Consider the following 16,025-nt stretch of genomic DNA (forward strand, 5'->3'; position numbering starts at 1 on the left):
ATCTTTTTTTCAGGACAGAAGTAATTTGAGGGATACTTTGAGGGGAAATAATAGCCAATCCAGTCTTATACCATAATAATTTGACTGTAAGAATGGAAGTATGATGTTTACAGGATGGTGAAGCCTGGCACAATTCGATTTCATATATACTTAGAAATATGGGATCAATTTGTATGTGTTGTTTTTCACTACTGTATTGTGAGTATATCAGCATGTATTTACCTTAAAAATATTTACTGACTAAATAATAATTCATTATGGGGATGCACCAGTGTTCAAATAATTCCCTTTTGTTGGACTCTTAGGTTGCTAATATATTTTTGCTATTATAAATAATGCTTGAACAAACATCCTTTTGTACATTTTAAGGCTTTTGACATATTGCCAAATTGCATTTATTAATAGGCTAGTTGCTTATACTTCACATCTCTGAAGCTGAGCCCCACTTTATTATGTATGTGAAACTAAAACAAAACACAGTAAGATATCATTATAAAGAAACTTGTTAGTACATTATTAATTACTGATATTACTGTGTGAACTGGGTATCCCATCAAATTCTGTAAATGTAACAACTTAGAGAAACAGGAGCTAGTACAGTGCCTGGCCCAAAGTAGAAACTTTGTCAGAATGTAGTCCTTTGGTGCAGCAGGGTAATAATTATATGCCTCTGGGCAAGAAAGTAATGGGCAGACTTGCGTTAGGTTTTGGGGATGATGGGTGGTGGTTCCCCAACTCCAGATTTCTTTATGTTGTCTCTTCAGTAGCGTTCATTAATCTGCAGTGTGCCCTCTGATAAGCATCATAAATTTTTGCCTCAGCAGTAAAGCTAAAACGTGTTCTTCTAGTTGAAAATAATCTTATTGAACTCCTTATGGGAAAACAAATGTTTGTTATATTTGTGGTATTTGTGACCCTTGAGCCAGTCCCACCTGTAAACCAAGTACACTCTTATTTCTGTGGGTGAAATTTCACTTCTTTAATCCAAGTATAAAGGTACAACTCTAGAGCTTGAGTATTAATTCAGTTATCTTTGCCAGTTCTTCCACCCCGCCCCAGTTTTTTTAGCATTTGGTGGAAATCCTTTCTAACAGCCATGTCTTTAAATGGTTTAAGCAGTTGCTTCCTCTGAGCGATATATTTACTTTTCTGTGTATTCTAAATTTTCACAAATGAGCTTATGCTGTTTTCATAAAATATATATTAATCGGATATATAAGGGGTTCCCGCAATATATTAAGGGGTCCCCGCAACCCCTTCTTCTGTTTCAATAATTTGTGAGAATGGCATACAGAAGGCAGGAAAACAGTTTAATTACTATTACCAGTTTATTACAAAGGCTGCAACTCGGGAACAGCCAAATGGAAGAGATGCCTAGTGCAAGGTATGAGGAGAAGGGGTACAGAGCTTCCCTGTCTTCCCTGGGTGCACCACCCTCCCAGCTCCTCCATGTGTTCACCAGCCGGGAAGCTCTGTGAACCCCGTTGTTTAGGGTTTTTATGGAGGTTCCATTCCATAGGCATGAATGAGTAAATCATTGGCCATTGATGAATAACTTGGAAGCTGGAAGTTCCAACCCTCTAATCACTTGGTCAGACTCCCAGTGAGTCCCCATCCTGAAGCTTTCTGGGGGCCCACTAAGAGTCACCTCATTAACATCAACTCAGGTATGGTTGAAAGGGGTTTATTATGAATATAGACGTTCCTCTCTCACCCTTATCACTCAGGAAATTCCAAGGATTTTAGCAGCTTTCTGACAGGAACCAGAATGAAGACCAAATATGTATTTCTTATTATATCATAATATCACAGTATCCATTGTGCCTGCCATGATGTGCTGCATGTATTTGAGATGATTTAATAGAATATGAAGCTCATTACTTCATGTGGTAGCAGAATCTAGTTGCAATCTGTGAACATATCTAGTTGCTGCATGATTCTTTATGTTGAGCTACGTTCCACTTCATCGTGATATTTACCCACAGTTTTGTTCTCTAGAGCTGCATGGAATGAGTCTGCCCACTCTTCTGAAAGACTGTCTTTCAGATAAAGAGTTGTATGGAAACCAGCTCTATTACTAATTTAATTTTGGAGTAAATCAAAAGATGGGTAGATGTTCTGAGGATATTGTAATTACTGTATACAACTCCAAAATCACAGGGTTAAAGCCTGCTGGTGCACTGTCCACTTTCACTGCTGTTCTGTTTCTGCTTTTCCCACTGGAGACCTATATATGTTTATAGAAATAATGCCTCAGGATCTGCCAGCTCTTAGAGCCTCCCTCTCTTTCATCTTCCTGGTGTCCAGCTAAGTTAATAGCTTCTTTGTGAATATTCCATTTGACATCTTATTTGTAATACTTTTTCTTGTAACCAAAGACTTAACCCTTGAGCAAAATGGAACCCTGTATTTTGGTGTACAAAGTCCTTTTACATTTTTATGATTTGACATTTTTCTAGACCATAGAGTAAAAAGTATTTACCCTCTTAAGGCAATTAATTCCTAGGCAGTGAGGAGAACAGACTTTATATCCCGCATGTGATTGTGCTTCTTAATATCTAGATTACTTGGCACTATATTAATATTTAGAATATTTAGTGCCAAACAGTTGTCACAATAAAAACCACAGTGGCCAGCTCACTCAAAGGCCCTTTCAGCTCTCTGTGTTGACTTTAAAATAGCTGCTCCTGATATTTGTTTGTATTAGCCGCATGCTGTGTCGGGGAGTTTGAGTAGCATGCCTGTTTTGAGACTTCACGAAGAAGCAGATCTTGTCACAAGGGACTGCATATAATCACAGAAAGCCTATAGTGACCCCATTCATCTCTATTCCTGGATATTTCAAAAAGTCTTAAGTCAGTTCAGATACCCAGTGTCTCCAATCCCAAGACATTTTAGGTTTACTGTTTTTGCTTCATTCAATTTAATGTTTTTATATATGGTTCAAAAATCAAGCAGTTAATTAGTGTATAGTGAAAAGGTGTCTTCCTACTCATATTCTCCCATCTGACCGCGTCCTATCTCTAGGTATTATTGGCCTTCTGTGTAGCTTTCCAGAATTTCTTTATGCATGTACAGGCAAAATATATATTATTTGCCCCCCTTTCTTAGTACACACTGTTTTTCACCTGCTTTTTTTCCTCTGTCAAAAAATAGCATATCTCATGGAGACTTCCCTCAACATTGTTTTATAGCTTCATAGTATTCCATTTTACAAATATACCATAATTTTTTTTTTTTTTTTTTGAGAATTACGTTTTATTTGATAGACTTGCTGAGGACTTAAGCCTGGAAGACAGCCTCTCAGATGACTCTGAGGGACTGCTCTGAAGAGGTAAGGGAGGAACCAGGATATATAGGAGTTTTTGTAAGAAACCAGGTAGTAGGAACATCAAAAGATTATTGTTAATTAAAGAAAAACAGGGACTTCCCTGGTGGTCCAGTGGTGAAGACTCCAGGCTTCCACTGCAGGGGGTGTGGGTTCGATCCATGGTTGGGGAACCGAGATCCCGCATGCCGTGTGGCGCAGCAAAAAAAAAAAAAAAAAGAAAGAAAGAAAGAAAAAAAAAAAGAAAAACAGACATCTCAAGTTAATGAAGTCAGCGCTTTTCTTTGTACGGGAAGATGCAAGAGTCTGAGTTCATTTAAATCATTCCTTGCATACATACGTACCTTATGAATGAAAAAAAATGTTGCCTGCCAATTCAGTAAACAAAGGATGTTGCAGCCATCAAGCCATCACATTACAGCTGCCTGAGGGTGAGCACTGAGGGAACTCAGCATAGAAATAGAATGCCTGCCATCAGACACTGCAGCCACCACCAGCCCCCCCATAGTGCACCCCGAGGAGACTCAGGATGAGAAAACACAGGAGAGAGATATACCATAATTTCTTAATCAGACACTCTTGGCAGACGTTTAGATCTGTTTCCAGTTTTTTGTTAATAACCTTGCACAGTATGTCCGCGTGAAAGTACATTCTAGAGCCAATCTTAAGTTTGTGCTACTACTGTAAACAGAAAAACATGGACTGTGATCAAGAGGTTCGACTATAATTGGTTCAGCTATTGTCCTTTATTCTGAGATGGGCCTTAAGTTATTAGAGAATAAGAGAAATGCTCTTATCAAACCTGGGAGGTCAGGTCAAACCTGGGAGGTCAGGTCAAACCTGCATCCATTTGGCCTTTTAAGTGGAGAGTTCTTTCTGCATGCAGAAATTTTAGAGGCACCCTTACTTTTTCTTCCTCCTCCTACCGTAACCAGTCCAGGCAGTCGCCAAGTGTTGTGCTTCTTTCATCCTGTTACCATTTGTGTCTGACCCTTTTTCATTCTCACTTCACCATCTTATCCAGCCTAGCTATTCACACAAGGAATTTTCTGCACTCCGTCTTTTCTGTGCTCTAGTTGATCCTAATACTGATTTTAACTAGAGCACAGATTGATAATGGCTGATGTTTATTGAATACCTACTGTGTACCAGGCACTGTGCTGCTTTCCATGTACTGACCATTTCTCTTCTATCTTTCTAACTACCCTATGAGGTGATTGTAATATTTCCATTTCACAGATAAGGAAATCGAGGCACAGAGATTATGTATCTAAGAGGTGGTGGAGTCAAACAGCTATGAGATGGTCTCAGTTCTTAAAAAGTTAATGACCTAATTAGGAGAAGTAGGAAACCATTCCTTCAAACTGGAAGTGCTACACTAGTCTAGAGAAGAAAGGAAAGGGTGGGCAGAGAAAATGGAGATTTTTTTACAGACAAGAGAGGGTTGTAGTTAAATGAGATTAGTTGTAATATCATGCCAGATGGGGAAAAATAATCAGTCCCCAGAAGGACTGAGTTTGCAAAGTTGCAAGTGCTGTTAGCCAAACTAGCATTGAACTATTGCATCAGATTCGTTTGGAAAGCTTTAAAAATATTGTTGATTCCTGACCCCACCCCTGAGCTGCTCCTGAATTAGATGATGTGAGGCAGGGCCTTGGAAACTGTGGCATTGGTATCATCACAGGCTATTATGATGGGCAGGCAGGCCAGGGAACCACTGGCTAAAGAAGGAAGAAGGAATGGGGTTGACTAGAGCAGGGGATGCTTTTTCTGAGAAATGGTAAGAGGTAATATTGATGAGTAGGGCCACATCTGATGAGGAAAGGCCAGGCTGAAGAGTTCAGAGTTGAAGCAGTAGCAGTGGGAAGTGAGTCACTGGATTAGCCGGCAGAGATGTGTTAAGAGCAGTGTTTTTTAAGCAGACTTTTTTGGCAGCAGTATGCAGGAAGGAAAGGCTGCAATAGGAACCAAGCTAGGAGACAGTTATGGGGAACTAGGAGTCGTATTATCACTATGAGAGTCTTAAAATGGAGTGGGCATTTTGTCAGGGTTGCTTTGTCTAGAAATAGGCATTAGTAAATTTGTGATCTGAGGTTTAACTCTCTGAAGTTTCACAATCTTTTACCTCTGAAGAGTATCAAAAAGTAAGGGACCCATTTTCCAAATTGAATAACATAAGAATTGGCGTTGGGCTTACACTTCTGGTCTGTACAATTAATCTAGCATTTTACTTCTGAGAGGACACTATAAGAAGTGATCGTGTATAGAAGGCACAGTTATCTTTCTCTGACTACCTTTAAATAATCTAGTTTTACCTAACAGCTAGTTATAAGTTTATTTATCAAAATCCTTTTAAAATCTGTATTTTCCAATTTTTATTTTTTTAATTTAATTTTATTTTTTGGCTGCGTTGGGTCTTCGTTGCTGCTCGTGGGCTTTCTCTAGTTGCGGTGCGTGGGCTTCTCATTGCAGTGGCTTCTCTTGTTGCGGAGCACGGGCTCTAGGTGCATGGGCTCAGTAGTTGTGGCACGTGAGCCCTAGAGCATGTGGGCTTCAGTAGTTGTGGCACTCGGGCTCTAGAGCGCAAGCTCAGCAGTTGTGGTGCATGGGCTTAGTTGCTCCGCAGCATGTGGGATCTTCCCGGACCAGGGCTCGAACCCTTGTCCCCTGCATTGGCAGGTGGATTCTTAACCACTGTGCCACCAGGGAAGTCCCTGTATTTTCCATTTTTACTACCCATAGGAGTAGTAATTTTCAGGGATCTGTCTTCTAATGTGATACTGTCAGAGATTATGACATAGCAAAGAGGTTAAGAGCACAGTCTACGGAATGAGACCACTGTATTTAAATCCCAGCTTTGCGACATGCCAACTGTATGACATTGGGATTTAACTCCCACTATTCCTCACTTTCCTCATTTATAAAATGAAGATATGATAGTACCGACCATAAAATAAGATTGTTGAGGAACTCCCTGGCAGTCCAGTGGTTAGGACTCGGCGCTTTCACTGCGGTGTCTGGGGTTCAATCCCTGGTTAGGGAACTAAGATCCCGCAAGTCTCCAGGCGTGGCAAAAAAATAAAAATTGTTAAAAGGGATTAAGAGAGAATGCCTGGTTCAAAGTAACCACTCAACTTTTAGCTATTATTTAGTAATAAAAATAATAGTATTTGATTTTTTAAAAAATACCATTCTTGGAGCAGCTTAAAGGACAGAATTAGAGGAGGCAAGAGTAGGTATGGGGAGGTCAGTTAAGAGACCGGACAAGAAGTGATGGTAGCTTGAGCAAGTGTGGGCACGGAGCTAAAAGTGGACAGACTTGAGTGATATTTAGGAAGTAAATATTTACTTCCTAAATATCACTCGACAGAAACTTCATGATGGGTTAAATAGAGGGTCATTGAGGGAATGAAAGGTGTTTTCATAGGTTTCTGGCCTAGGCAGTTGGATGGATAGAAATCCAATTTGGTAGGGCATGGAGGATGGGGCAGGGGAGATGCTCGTGATTTTAGTTTGGGATATTGAGTATGTTAAGTGCGAGGTGGGATTCAGGTACATTTTTAAGAAGCATTGGCTCTACAGTACACCACAGTTTAGGAACTGTTGATATGAAGATTTAAAAAAAAAACAGAGAACTACTGATGTAGATAGATAATTGGATACTGGGTTTGAAGTTCAGGGAAGTTGGGGCTGAATATAAATTTAAGTGTGGTCTGCATACAGAAGGTAAGTGAAGCCACAGGTGAGGATGATAGTATGCAGAGAAAGAAGAGAAGGGAACCTGAAACTGACCATGAGGAATTCCAAAATGTAAAAGCCAGGAAGAGGAAAATGAGCATGTAAAGGAGTGGCTAAGTGTTAGAAAGAAAATCTGGCAGTGGTAATGGCACAGAATACAAAGGAAGAAAGTGTTTTAAGGAGAGCATGGTCATGGAAAATGGGGACTGAAATTACCCATTAGGCTTAGCAGCCTGCAGGTGTCATAGGTGACCTTTCAAAGAGTTGTTTGAATGTTGATGGAGGTAGATGCCAACCTAAGGCGTGAGTGGGAGGTAGTGAAGTGTAGATGTAAATATAGACCACTCGGGCTTCCCTGGTGGCGCAGTGGTTGAGAATCTGCCTGCCAATGCAGGGGACACGGGTTCGAGCCCTGGTCTGGGAGGATCCCACATGCCGCGGAGCAACTGGGCCCGTGAGCCACAACTGCTGAGCCTGCGCGTCTGGAGCCTGTGCTCCGCAGCAAGAGAGGCCGCGACAGTGAGAGGCCCGCGCACTGCGATGAAGAGTGGCCCCCGCTCGCCACAACTGGAGAAAGCCCTCGCACAGAAACGAAGACCCAACACAGCCAGAAATAAATAAATTAATTAATAAATTTAAAAAAAAAAATATATATATATAGACCACTCTCGAGAGGTTAGCTTTGATAGCTGGACAGAGGAGGTTGAGGGAGATATATATATATTTTTTAAATATGGGAGAAACTTTATCATGTTTAAGTGATTATGGGATGTCTGCAATGGAGAAGAGGGTGTTGAATTCACAAGAGAGAGGATAATGGGTAAATTTCTGCAAGAGTGATGGGATCCAAAACTTAAGTGGAGAAATTGGTTTTTAGTTATGAAGGGAGGCACATATAATAGGGAACAAGGAAAGGAATGAATGTGGATATAGAGGGGGGACATGCTGATTCATTGTGTGATAAGCATTGCAAATTGATGACCCCTGAGTACTGTGTTACTTGTTTCTGGAGAAGTGATTGGGTTGGAACAGAGACTAGGTTCCTCTCCAGTCTGCTCTTGGGATAGCTCAGCTCTTTGCTTGACTTTGTCCCCTTTGGCCTCAGCAGTGCCACCTCGGCCCTGGGCCCGTGGACCTCAATGTAATGCATAATGCATCTGCTTAGTTTCAGAATCTTGTCTGGATTTCTTTTACTTTTTCCTGAGGCAGTGAGACCAAAACCAAACATTTATACATAGTCTTGACAGGCTATTTAAATCTAATCTTCTAGAATTTTCATTTTTGATACTTTGAGTTCTCTAATATACATTTCATTTATTAGAAATTTGTTAAGTTCATACCATGAACTAGGCACTGTGCTAGGTACTTGTTATTCAGAAATAAATATTTAAGATATGGCTGCTTTAAGGAGCTGGAAAGACTGATACCTACACAGAAACCTGACTTTTTTCTCTTGATAAAGGCATAGACTATAATATCTAGATCTGAATCCAAATTCTTTTTGCAAAAAAGAATGCCAAATTAATATCTATTTGTTTGAGAATGTCATAAAGGGATATTAATTCATGTATTATACAACGTAGATGTCCCCTTTTCCTTAAGCTCTTATTTTTTCATGCTACTTCTGTAATTAAAATGCATAGTCCCCTCACCCCTAGAGTGTCTTAACTGTGTATCATGTGGTCTTAACCTGAGTTCTGTAGATCTCAGTATATCTATGGATTGGTGGCTTTGTGGGTCCATGAATCTTCTGCAGTTATATGCAAAATTGTTGAACGTGTATACATGGATTCTTATAGTGGAAAGAGAGTCCTTTTTTATCAAATTCTCAAAGGATTCTATTGCCCCAAAATACTAAGAACTACTATACTATTAAAAATCTTTATTTAATAGGCTCTGGCTTATGAGTATTTTACACCATTTACCATTTAGATTTTCTCACAGGAGGAAAGGGAAATTGAAGCTGTAATATTTAATAATTCTTAAAATTACTAATGCATTTTTTTAAATAATATAATTTTTGAAGTTGCTATTTAAACATTAGGATTTGTTTTTACATTTATCTAACAATATTATAATTTTTCTACAGTTTTTGTTGCAAATACATTTTCTGTTTGTCTTTAGTACCAGGACCCCCTAGTGATAATGGCATCAGTATTACCATGATCTTGATGGCCTGGATGGTTATTGCAGTGATCTTGTTTCTACTGAGACCTCCTAATCTAAGAGGATCCAACCTAACTGGAAAACCAACCAGTCCTCATAATGTAAGTGTTGTGGATTAGAAATGTTTTGGGGTGGGGGGATGGGTGTGGCCTGGGAGAGGGGAGGAGTTTGTTTTGACAGAAATATCTGAATTAGCAAAAGGAAGATTTAGCTCATGGAGTAAGTTCTTCTTATGTAGTCCTAGTGAATCTTGAAACCCCAAATGGCTTAGTCTTCGTGGAGTTACATTTAGAGAGAAGTACAGACCAGTAGCCCCCAAATCATTTTAAGATGAATTCCAATCTTTACTCACGTGAGAAACCTAAAAAATGATCCAGTTCGTAATAATCCACAGCAGTGCTTCTCAAATCTCAGTCTTCCACTACCCAGTTCTATCCACCTCACAGTTGATCCCTTGCCTCATATGCTTCCAGCTCCCCAGATTCTCTTACTAGCTACAGTTCAAATGTTTCTACACACACATTCTTCATTTTCTCCCCTTCTGTCCTCACTATTAAATACAACAGAGACACTGAGCCTCTCTGGCTAAACCTGTTTTCCCATCCTATTTCTCTCAACTTCATTCTTACAGTTCTGCATCACAATAGGTCAACTGAGCTGGGAAAAGGAGAGGTAGGAATCATTCATGTTGATAAATCTTGATAGTCATGATTACAGCCATTTTTAGAACCTAACTGAAAGTATGATAAAGTGACCCAGCAAGGAGTTTTTGATAGAGCCTCCATTAAAGGATTCCTTTAATCATTTTCAGAACCAGTGTTTATATTTTTTTTTCCCATTTGATTTGGATATTACCTCTAAAAATATTTCCATGATGGATTTACTTGTTGAACACCAAATTATCCCACTAATTCCCTTCTCCAACCTAAAATAATTGCTTCTTTTCCCCAATCCTTCGTTGTTACTATTAAAAAGTTTGGTTAGACCAGTTGCTTATACAGGAGAAAGCAAATGTGCAGTGTTAACTGGTCAGTGCTTTGGGTTTTTTTAGGATTAAAACATTTATATATGTAGCATGGTGACTTTAGTTAAGAAAGAAGGCATCATTAACACTATATAAAATGCCTTAAATTTATTTTAGGGTTTTCTTGGAGAGGAGGGTATCCATAAAACAGCTTGTATATTGTCTTGATAAAGTGCTTTCTCCTAAGCCGTTTTTCTTACTTTCTGTGCGCAGTTTTAATACTTTCATATCAAAGAGCAACATCCTCAATGTTTGGAACTAAAGAAACCCAACTCAATTAGAAGCCATTCAAAACTGACAGTCCCCTGAACCTTAGTTCATTGTAGACCAGCAGTTCTAAAAATAATAGTCCCACAGCTCTAGGAATAAGCAAGAGAACATATTGACTAATTCCAAGTAGAAAAATTCATTATCCTCAACTAGGGCCTCATATAGCATGTCAGAGTAAATAAATGGGATCTTCCTGAAGATTCCTAAAAGGTCTGCTCTTTCCTTTACAGTTCAGAAGCTTTCTATTACAAGTAACAAAAATCTGTTCAGCCTGGTTTAAGTAATTGGCTTCATTGGTTTACCCATTAAAAAATCCAGAGGTAGGATTACTGTTTAGAAAGTTTAACAGCGTCATCAAAGACCTGGGTTCTTCCCTCAGACCATTAGCTTTATTCCAAGGTGGGCTCCCTTTCTGGTCCCTATAGGGCGGCTGCCAGTTGCAACTGGTGCCACATACTTCCTCACTGACTGACATTCTGTAGTGAGAAATACAAGTCTTTAGCTTCACTTTGATTGTACTGTATTGTACTGTACTCAGTCACCTTAGCAAGAGGGATGAGACTACCTTGATTGGTTTACATATCACCTCTGGAGCTGTCAGGGAGAGCACTTTTACCTAAGTCAATATCACTGTTACAAAATTTTCCTTTCTTCCATGCTACAAGGAAGAAAGAGACAAACATCGGTGAATCACAGTGTTAATCTAGTGCTCCCTTGTGCAAAAACATACAAGAGGTCCAAATAAGTATATGATTTGGGATGGGAAGGTGAGGGGCATTGCTGCTCAATTCTTACTGTATGTGTTAGACTGGTTGCACTGGGAGATTTAAGAAGTCAATTTCATAATTTCTCTCTCTTTAATGCCAGGGACAGGATCCCCCAGCCCCTCCCGTGGACTAACTTTGTGGATATGGGAAGTAAAAATAGTTAACACCTTGCACGACCAAATGAACGAAGATGACCAGAGTACTCTTAACCCCATTAGAACTGTTTTTTCTTTTGCATCTGCCATATGGGATGGTATTGTTTTCATGAGCTTCTAGAAATTTCACTTGCAAGCTTATTTTTGCTTCCTGTGTTATCACCTTTCCTGTATTTGAGTAAATGATACATTAAAAAGTTACATGGGGCTTTTTTGGTTATCCTAAACTTAAACATTCCATTCATTCTGTTTGTAACTGTGATCATAATTTTTGTGATAATTTCTGGCCTGATTGAAGGAAATTTGAGATCTCTACATTTAAATATTTTAAATAGTTTTGATGGGTTTAAAGATTTTTTTTAATAAGGTATTTATAAAGTTATTTGGGGTTATCTGAGATTGTATGAAAGAAAATTAGAACCACATTGTATTTACACTTAACCTTGGTAGTTTATTTGTGGATGGCAGTTTTCTCTAGTTCTTGGGACTGTGACAGCCTTTGGAATATTTTACAAGTTACAGCTGAAATCTATATCATCCACTACAACTGGCTTACGTGGCAAAGAAAAGGAGGAAAGAAGAAATGAAGTAATTGTTTACTAAGTTTTTATTCCCATAAAAATGTCTAATATAAGAAAACTTAAACATGATTTAAATATGGTGGATGATTTACAGTCCATTATATGAAATTTGTAAGCCACTGTATACTAGCCTTACACAGTTCATGAAAGGAGGAAAAAATTTAATTCTTTCTGCATTTGCCAGGTGTAATCTATACAGTAATAATTTAAGCTATAATTTATTTTTGAAGTGGGTGCCTCTCAGGAAGCTACTTTTCTGTTGTAAAACTTCCCTGTTAAATGAAACTATCTTAAAGCTGTATTGGGGGCCTGTGTTTGGTTACTGATATTTGAATGCTGTTTACTTATTTACTCTATTGTTTTCTTTGAAGAAAAAATTTTGAATCTTGCTATCTTTCTGACTTTAAACAATATTTAATGAATTCTTGGTTTACTCCAAGGGAAAAGGAGGAAAATGAGAAACAATCAAGGATCTTTTTTTTTCTCAACCTCTGTCTCATTCTTGTTTGGTAATAGGATGGATTGGGGTGGGGAGGAGCATTAATATAAGTAAAAATTTGAAATGTGTAAAAATGTAAAAGGTTGCATTGTTTTTTTTTTCAGTTTGATAGAAAATGAATACAAAGGGCATAAAAAAATTCTGCATGACCTGTGTGGTTATGGAATTTTTTCCTAGCAAGTGATTGCAGATGATTTATGGGGGCTAGAAGATATTTTGCTATCAATGTAAGGATTTTCCCCCACTAGGTCAGTTTAGCTTTTCACTGTATAGATCTGAGAAATTACTTGTATGAATTGAATAAACTTCTCTATATCATTGTACTGTTTAATAGAGTCTCTGATACAATTATGTGATGCTCATAGGGTATTTTTTCCCCTTTATTATGATTATATTCTAGGCTATAAACACTGTAAGGGCTTCATTTCATTATATAATCCATTACTGACTGCTTGCATTCCTCCTGTGCATCTTGGCTTTGTCCTCAACTTCTTGAAATGATATAACCTACTCTTAATTACTTGTGTTAATTGAGGGGTATTGTAACACAGGTAAGTCAAATCCTGGATAAATGAACACCATAGACTTAAGGTTTTTTCTCTCAATATGGCCTATTGGAAGCCTTCCCAGCTCTACAGCTCTTAAAGCATTTAAAGCAGAGAGGCAGGAATGGCTTAAGATGGAGCTAAATCCCTATAAGCATTCCTTTTTCTGTCCTTGCCCCTGAACTTTGAAGGCTAGCACATATCTCCTAACAATCTGCTCTCTAAGCTGCTAGAAGGCTAGTCTCTGGATGAGATACTGATGTGTTCACTGAATCTGTGGCTCACAAATAATTAAGAATTGACTTTGGTTGAAGAAGTGGCTATGACATGGAAACAGAATGTCTAGTGTTAGCTAGAGACCTGGAAATCTGGGTTCTTGTTCCTAGTTCTTCATTTCTGTCACATATACTTAATTGACATTACATTAGAATATTAACCTTTTCCTATATGGACCATCTATTTAATTAGTAACGAAAGTTTTTAGTGAAGTATTTAGTCTTGGTTTTTTTGCTTGTAAAATTTCTCTGCACTCCTGACAAAGACAGTGTGCAATAGCACATAAAGTATTTCTATTAACCTAACTAGTAATTCATATTTTTCTCTTTAATTCCTAAAGCTTCTACATGTGGCCTTTTTATTGAGCACTCTTATTCATTACTTGGCTTGTAAACATTCACCTGCACTGTGGCTACAGTCATTTTTAAATAATCTGGAAAAAAGAAAGATAAAGCTTCACATTTTAATCACTTTTGGCTCTTAAACATGCCACAAATGCCATTAAGAGTTTATTTTGTTTTAGGTTATTTAATGTTCTTTTATGCAAAATAATGTTTTTTTGCTTTCCACGTGGAAAAAGTTAACATTGGAACTGTGTATAGTAAAAGATTTTATCATGTATTTATCCAAACACTATCCCATGGTCAGCAAGTCATATTTTAAACTACTTGGAGAAAGTTTCAGAAGTAACTATTAAATACAGCTCTTCCATGGTTACTTTTAGTGTCTTTGTGGTATGCGATATTACAGTGTTTATAGAATTATCTATATCTTACATCTTCAAAGGAACCTCAGAAGTCTCTCACCCTGAATCAAAGTCTGTCACTCTAAATGAATACGTGCTAAAATTTGACCAGCTCAGCTTAAGACACAGAACAGCAACTTGAAGGAGAAATGGAGAGAGTTTAAGTTAATGGGTTAAATTTTTGTTGTTGCAATAGTAGGTTTAGTCTTAACATTATAATATTTCTAAATGAAAAGTCATATGTATTTGTTACCATGTCTGATGATTACTTTGTTAAAAGCAAAGGTGGTCATGTGATGTACCAAATGTTAATTGCTGTTTTTAAATGTTTAAATCATGCCAAACAAATCATGTCTGTGCCATCCAGGGTTTATTGTAATCTTTTACTGAGTACTTGGATTGGGATAAAGGGCTTGTACTATGCACTTTTTATTAATGAATAAATAGAAAACATTAGTAACACCCACTGTTTTCTGTTTGGCTTTTGTGGGAAGAGAAGTGAGCATCTCTTGCTTAGTAACATGTTAACATCCATTATTAAACAGTTTCTTTGTAAGATTTTTTACCCCTAACTAAAAATTCCTAAGATGAACTTTGAGTTACAAGAAGAATATTTATGTAATAACAGTATGGGGCCAGTATTCAGAAGTAAGGATTCTAAGAATCTCTAGGAAATTAGGTTGCAATTACATTTCTTTTGTTATTTTTTATTTCTTCCTAGAATACATGTTCAATAGACATTTGCTTTGAGGGTATAATATCCAATCGTGTTAATTATTTGAGCGGACATATGTTACTCAAAAGGAGCTAGACATGTAACTGTACTGAAAACACACAAAACTGAAAGTTTGCATTTGCTCTATGACCTGGAATGCATCTAGATACTAAAGATCAGGGACTTACCTGGTGGTCCAGTGGGTGAGACTCTGCACTCCCAGTGCAGGGGGCCCGGGTTCTATCCCTGGTCGGGGAACTAGATCCCACACTCATGCCACAACCAAAGAACCCACATGCCACAACTAAACATGCCGCAACGAAGATCCCACATGCCACAACTAAGACCCAGCGCAGCCAAAATAAATAAAGAAATAAATATTAAAAAAAAAAAGATCATTAATACCCATACACATAAAAATAGTATAGTTTTTCTGGTATGATACTTAAGTGTTAAAACAGCAAAATTTCTGAAATATATAACTTCCTGGAGATAGTGACAAAGTTTCAATCTAAACTTTGTCACTGTATGTCAGTGCATATCTGAATCCCCAGCAAAACTGTTTTCATTAAATGGCTCTGCAATACTAGTTTTCCACCCAGAAAATGGAATTCTAATAAAATAAGTTTTTGATCCCTGCCATTTCATCTGATAGTTTTCTCGACTCAGAATCTCAATTTATAAAATTGGTTCTCCCCCACCCCCCAAAATGTTCTGTAAACACCAACCATGATTATCTCCCATGTTTAGGTTCTTTAAAAACTGGAGTTATCAATGTGATTTTTCCTCACAAGGAACTTAACCCTGCATATCTTTTCTCAAACAAATTGATTACGTTTGTTCAATAAACATTTCAACAAGTGTTTATTGCTTAACTGTTTATGCTTTAAAATGGGTGTTATTCAGGCCTAGATTATAGAAACCATTTTAAGCCATCAGACGCTAAATTGAGATGTCTGTTGATAGGGAGGAGGGAGATGTCTGGAGGCAGGGAAAATGTGGGGTGCAGAACAATACGTGTAGTTCTAAGAATCAAGCAACTTTCATATCAAGTAAGACTTATTATTCCCTTATACAAAAACTCTGCTTATTTCTAGAAAATTTAGGAATGAGAAAAAAGTTATTTACAATCCTTGTGATGCCAGAGGTCCGACCTCTTAAATATATGGTCCTACACCCTACACTGCTCATAAGCTAAACTCAGGCTATGTCTTGA

General features: G+C 37.9%; 1 protein-coding gene across 1 annotated transcript in view; it reads left to right on the plus strand.

Moving 5' to 3' along the window:
• SMIM14 (small integral membrane protein 14) overlaps positions 1-14,556 on the plus strand; it is a 63,082-nt gene extending 48,526 nt beyond the window's left edge. The window contains exons 4-5 of the mRNA XM_082390815.1: positions 9,191-9,333; positions 11,394-14,556. Of these exons, the coding sequence (XP_082246941.1) occupies positions 9,191-9,333; positions 11,394-11,426 (176 nt within the window). The 3' untranslated portion in view covers positions 11,427-14,556. The remainder of the gene's footprint in view (positions 1-9,190; positions 9,334-11,393) is intronic.
• The last annotated feature ends 1,469 nt before the right edge of the window (positions 14,557-16,025 follow it).

The sequence above is a fragment of the Balaenoptera borealis genome (genome assembly GCF_965194805.1).
Source record: "Balaenoptera borealis genome assembly, chromosome: 4".
In the NCBI taxonomy this organism is placed as follows: domain Eukaryota; kingdom Metazoa; phylum Chordata; class Mammalia; order Artiodactyla; family Balaenopteridae; genus Balaenoptera; species Balaenoptera borealis.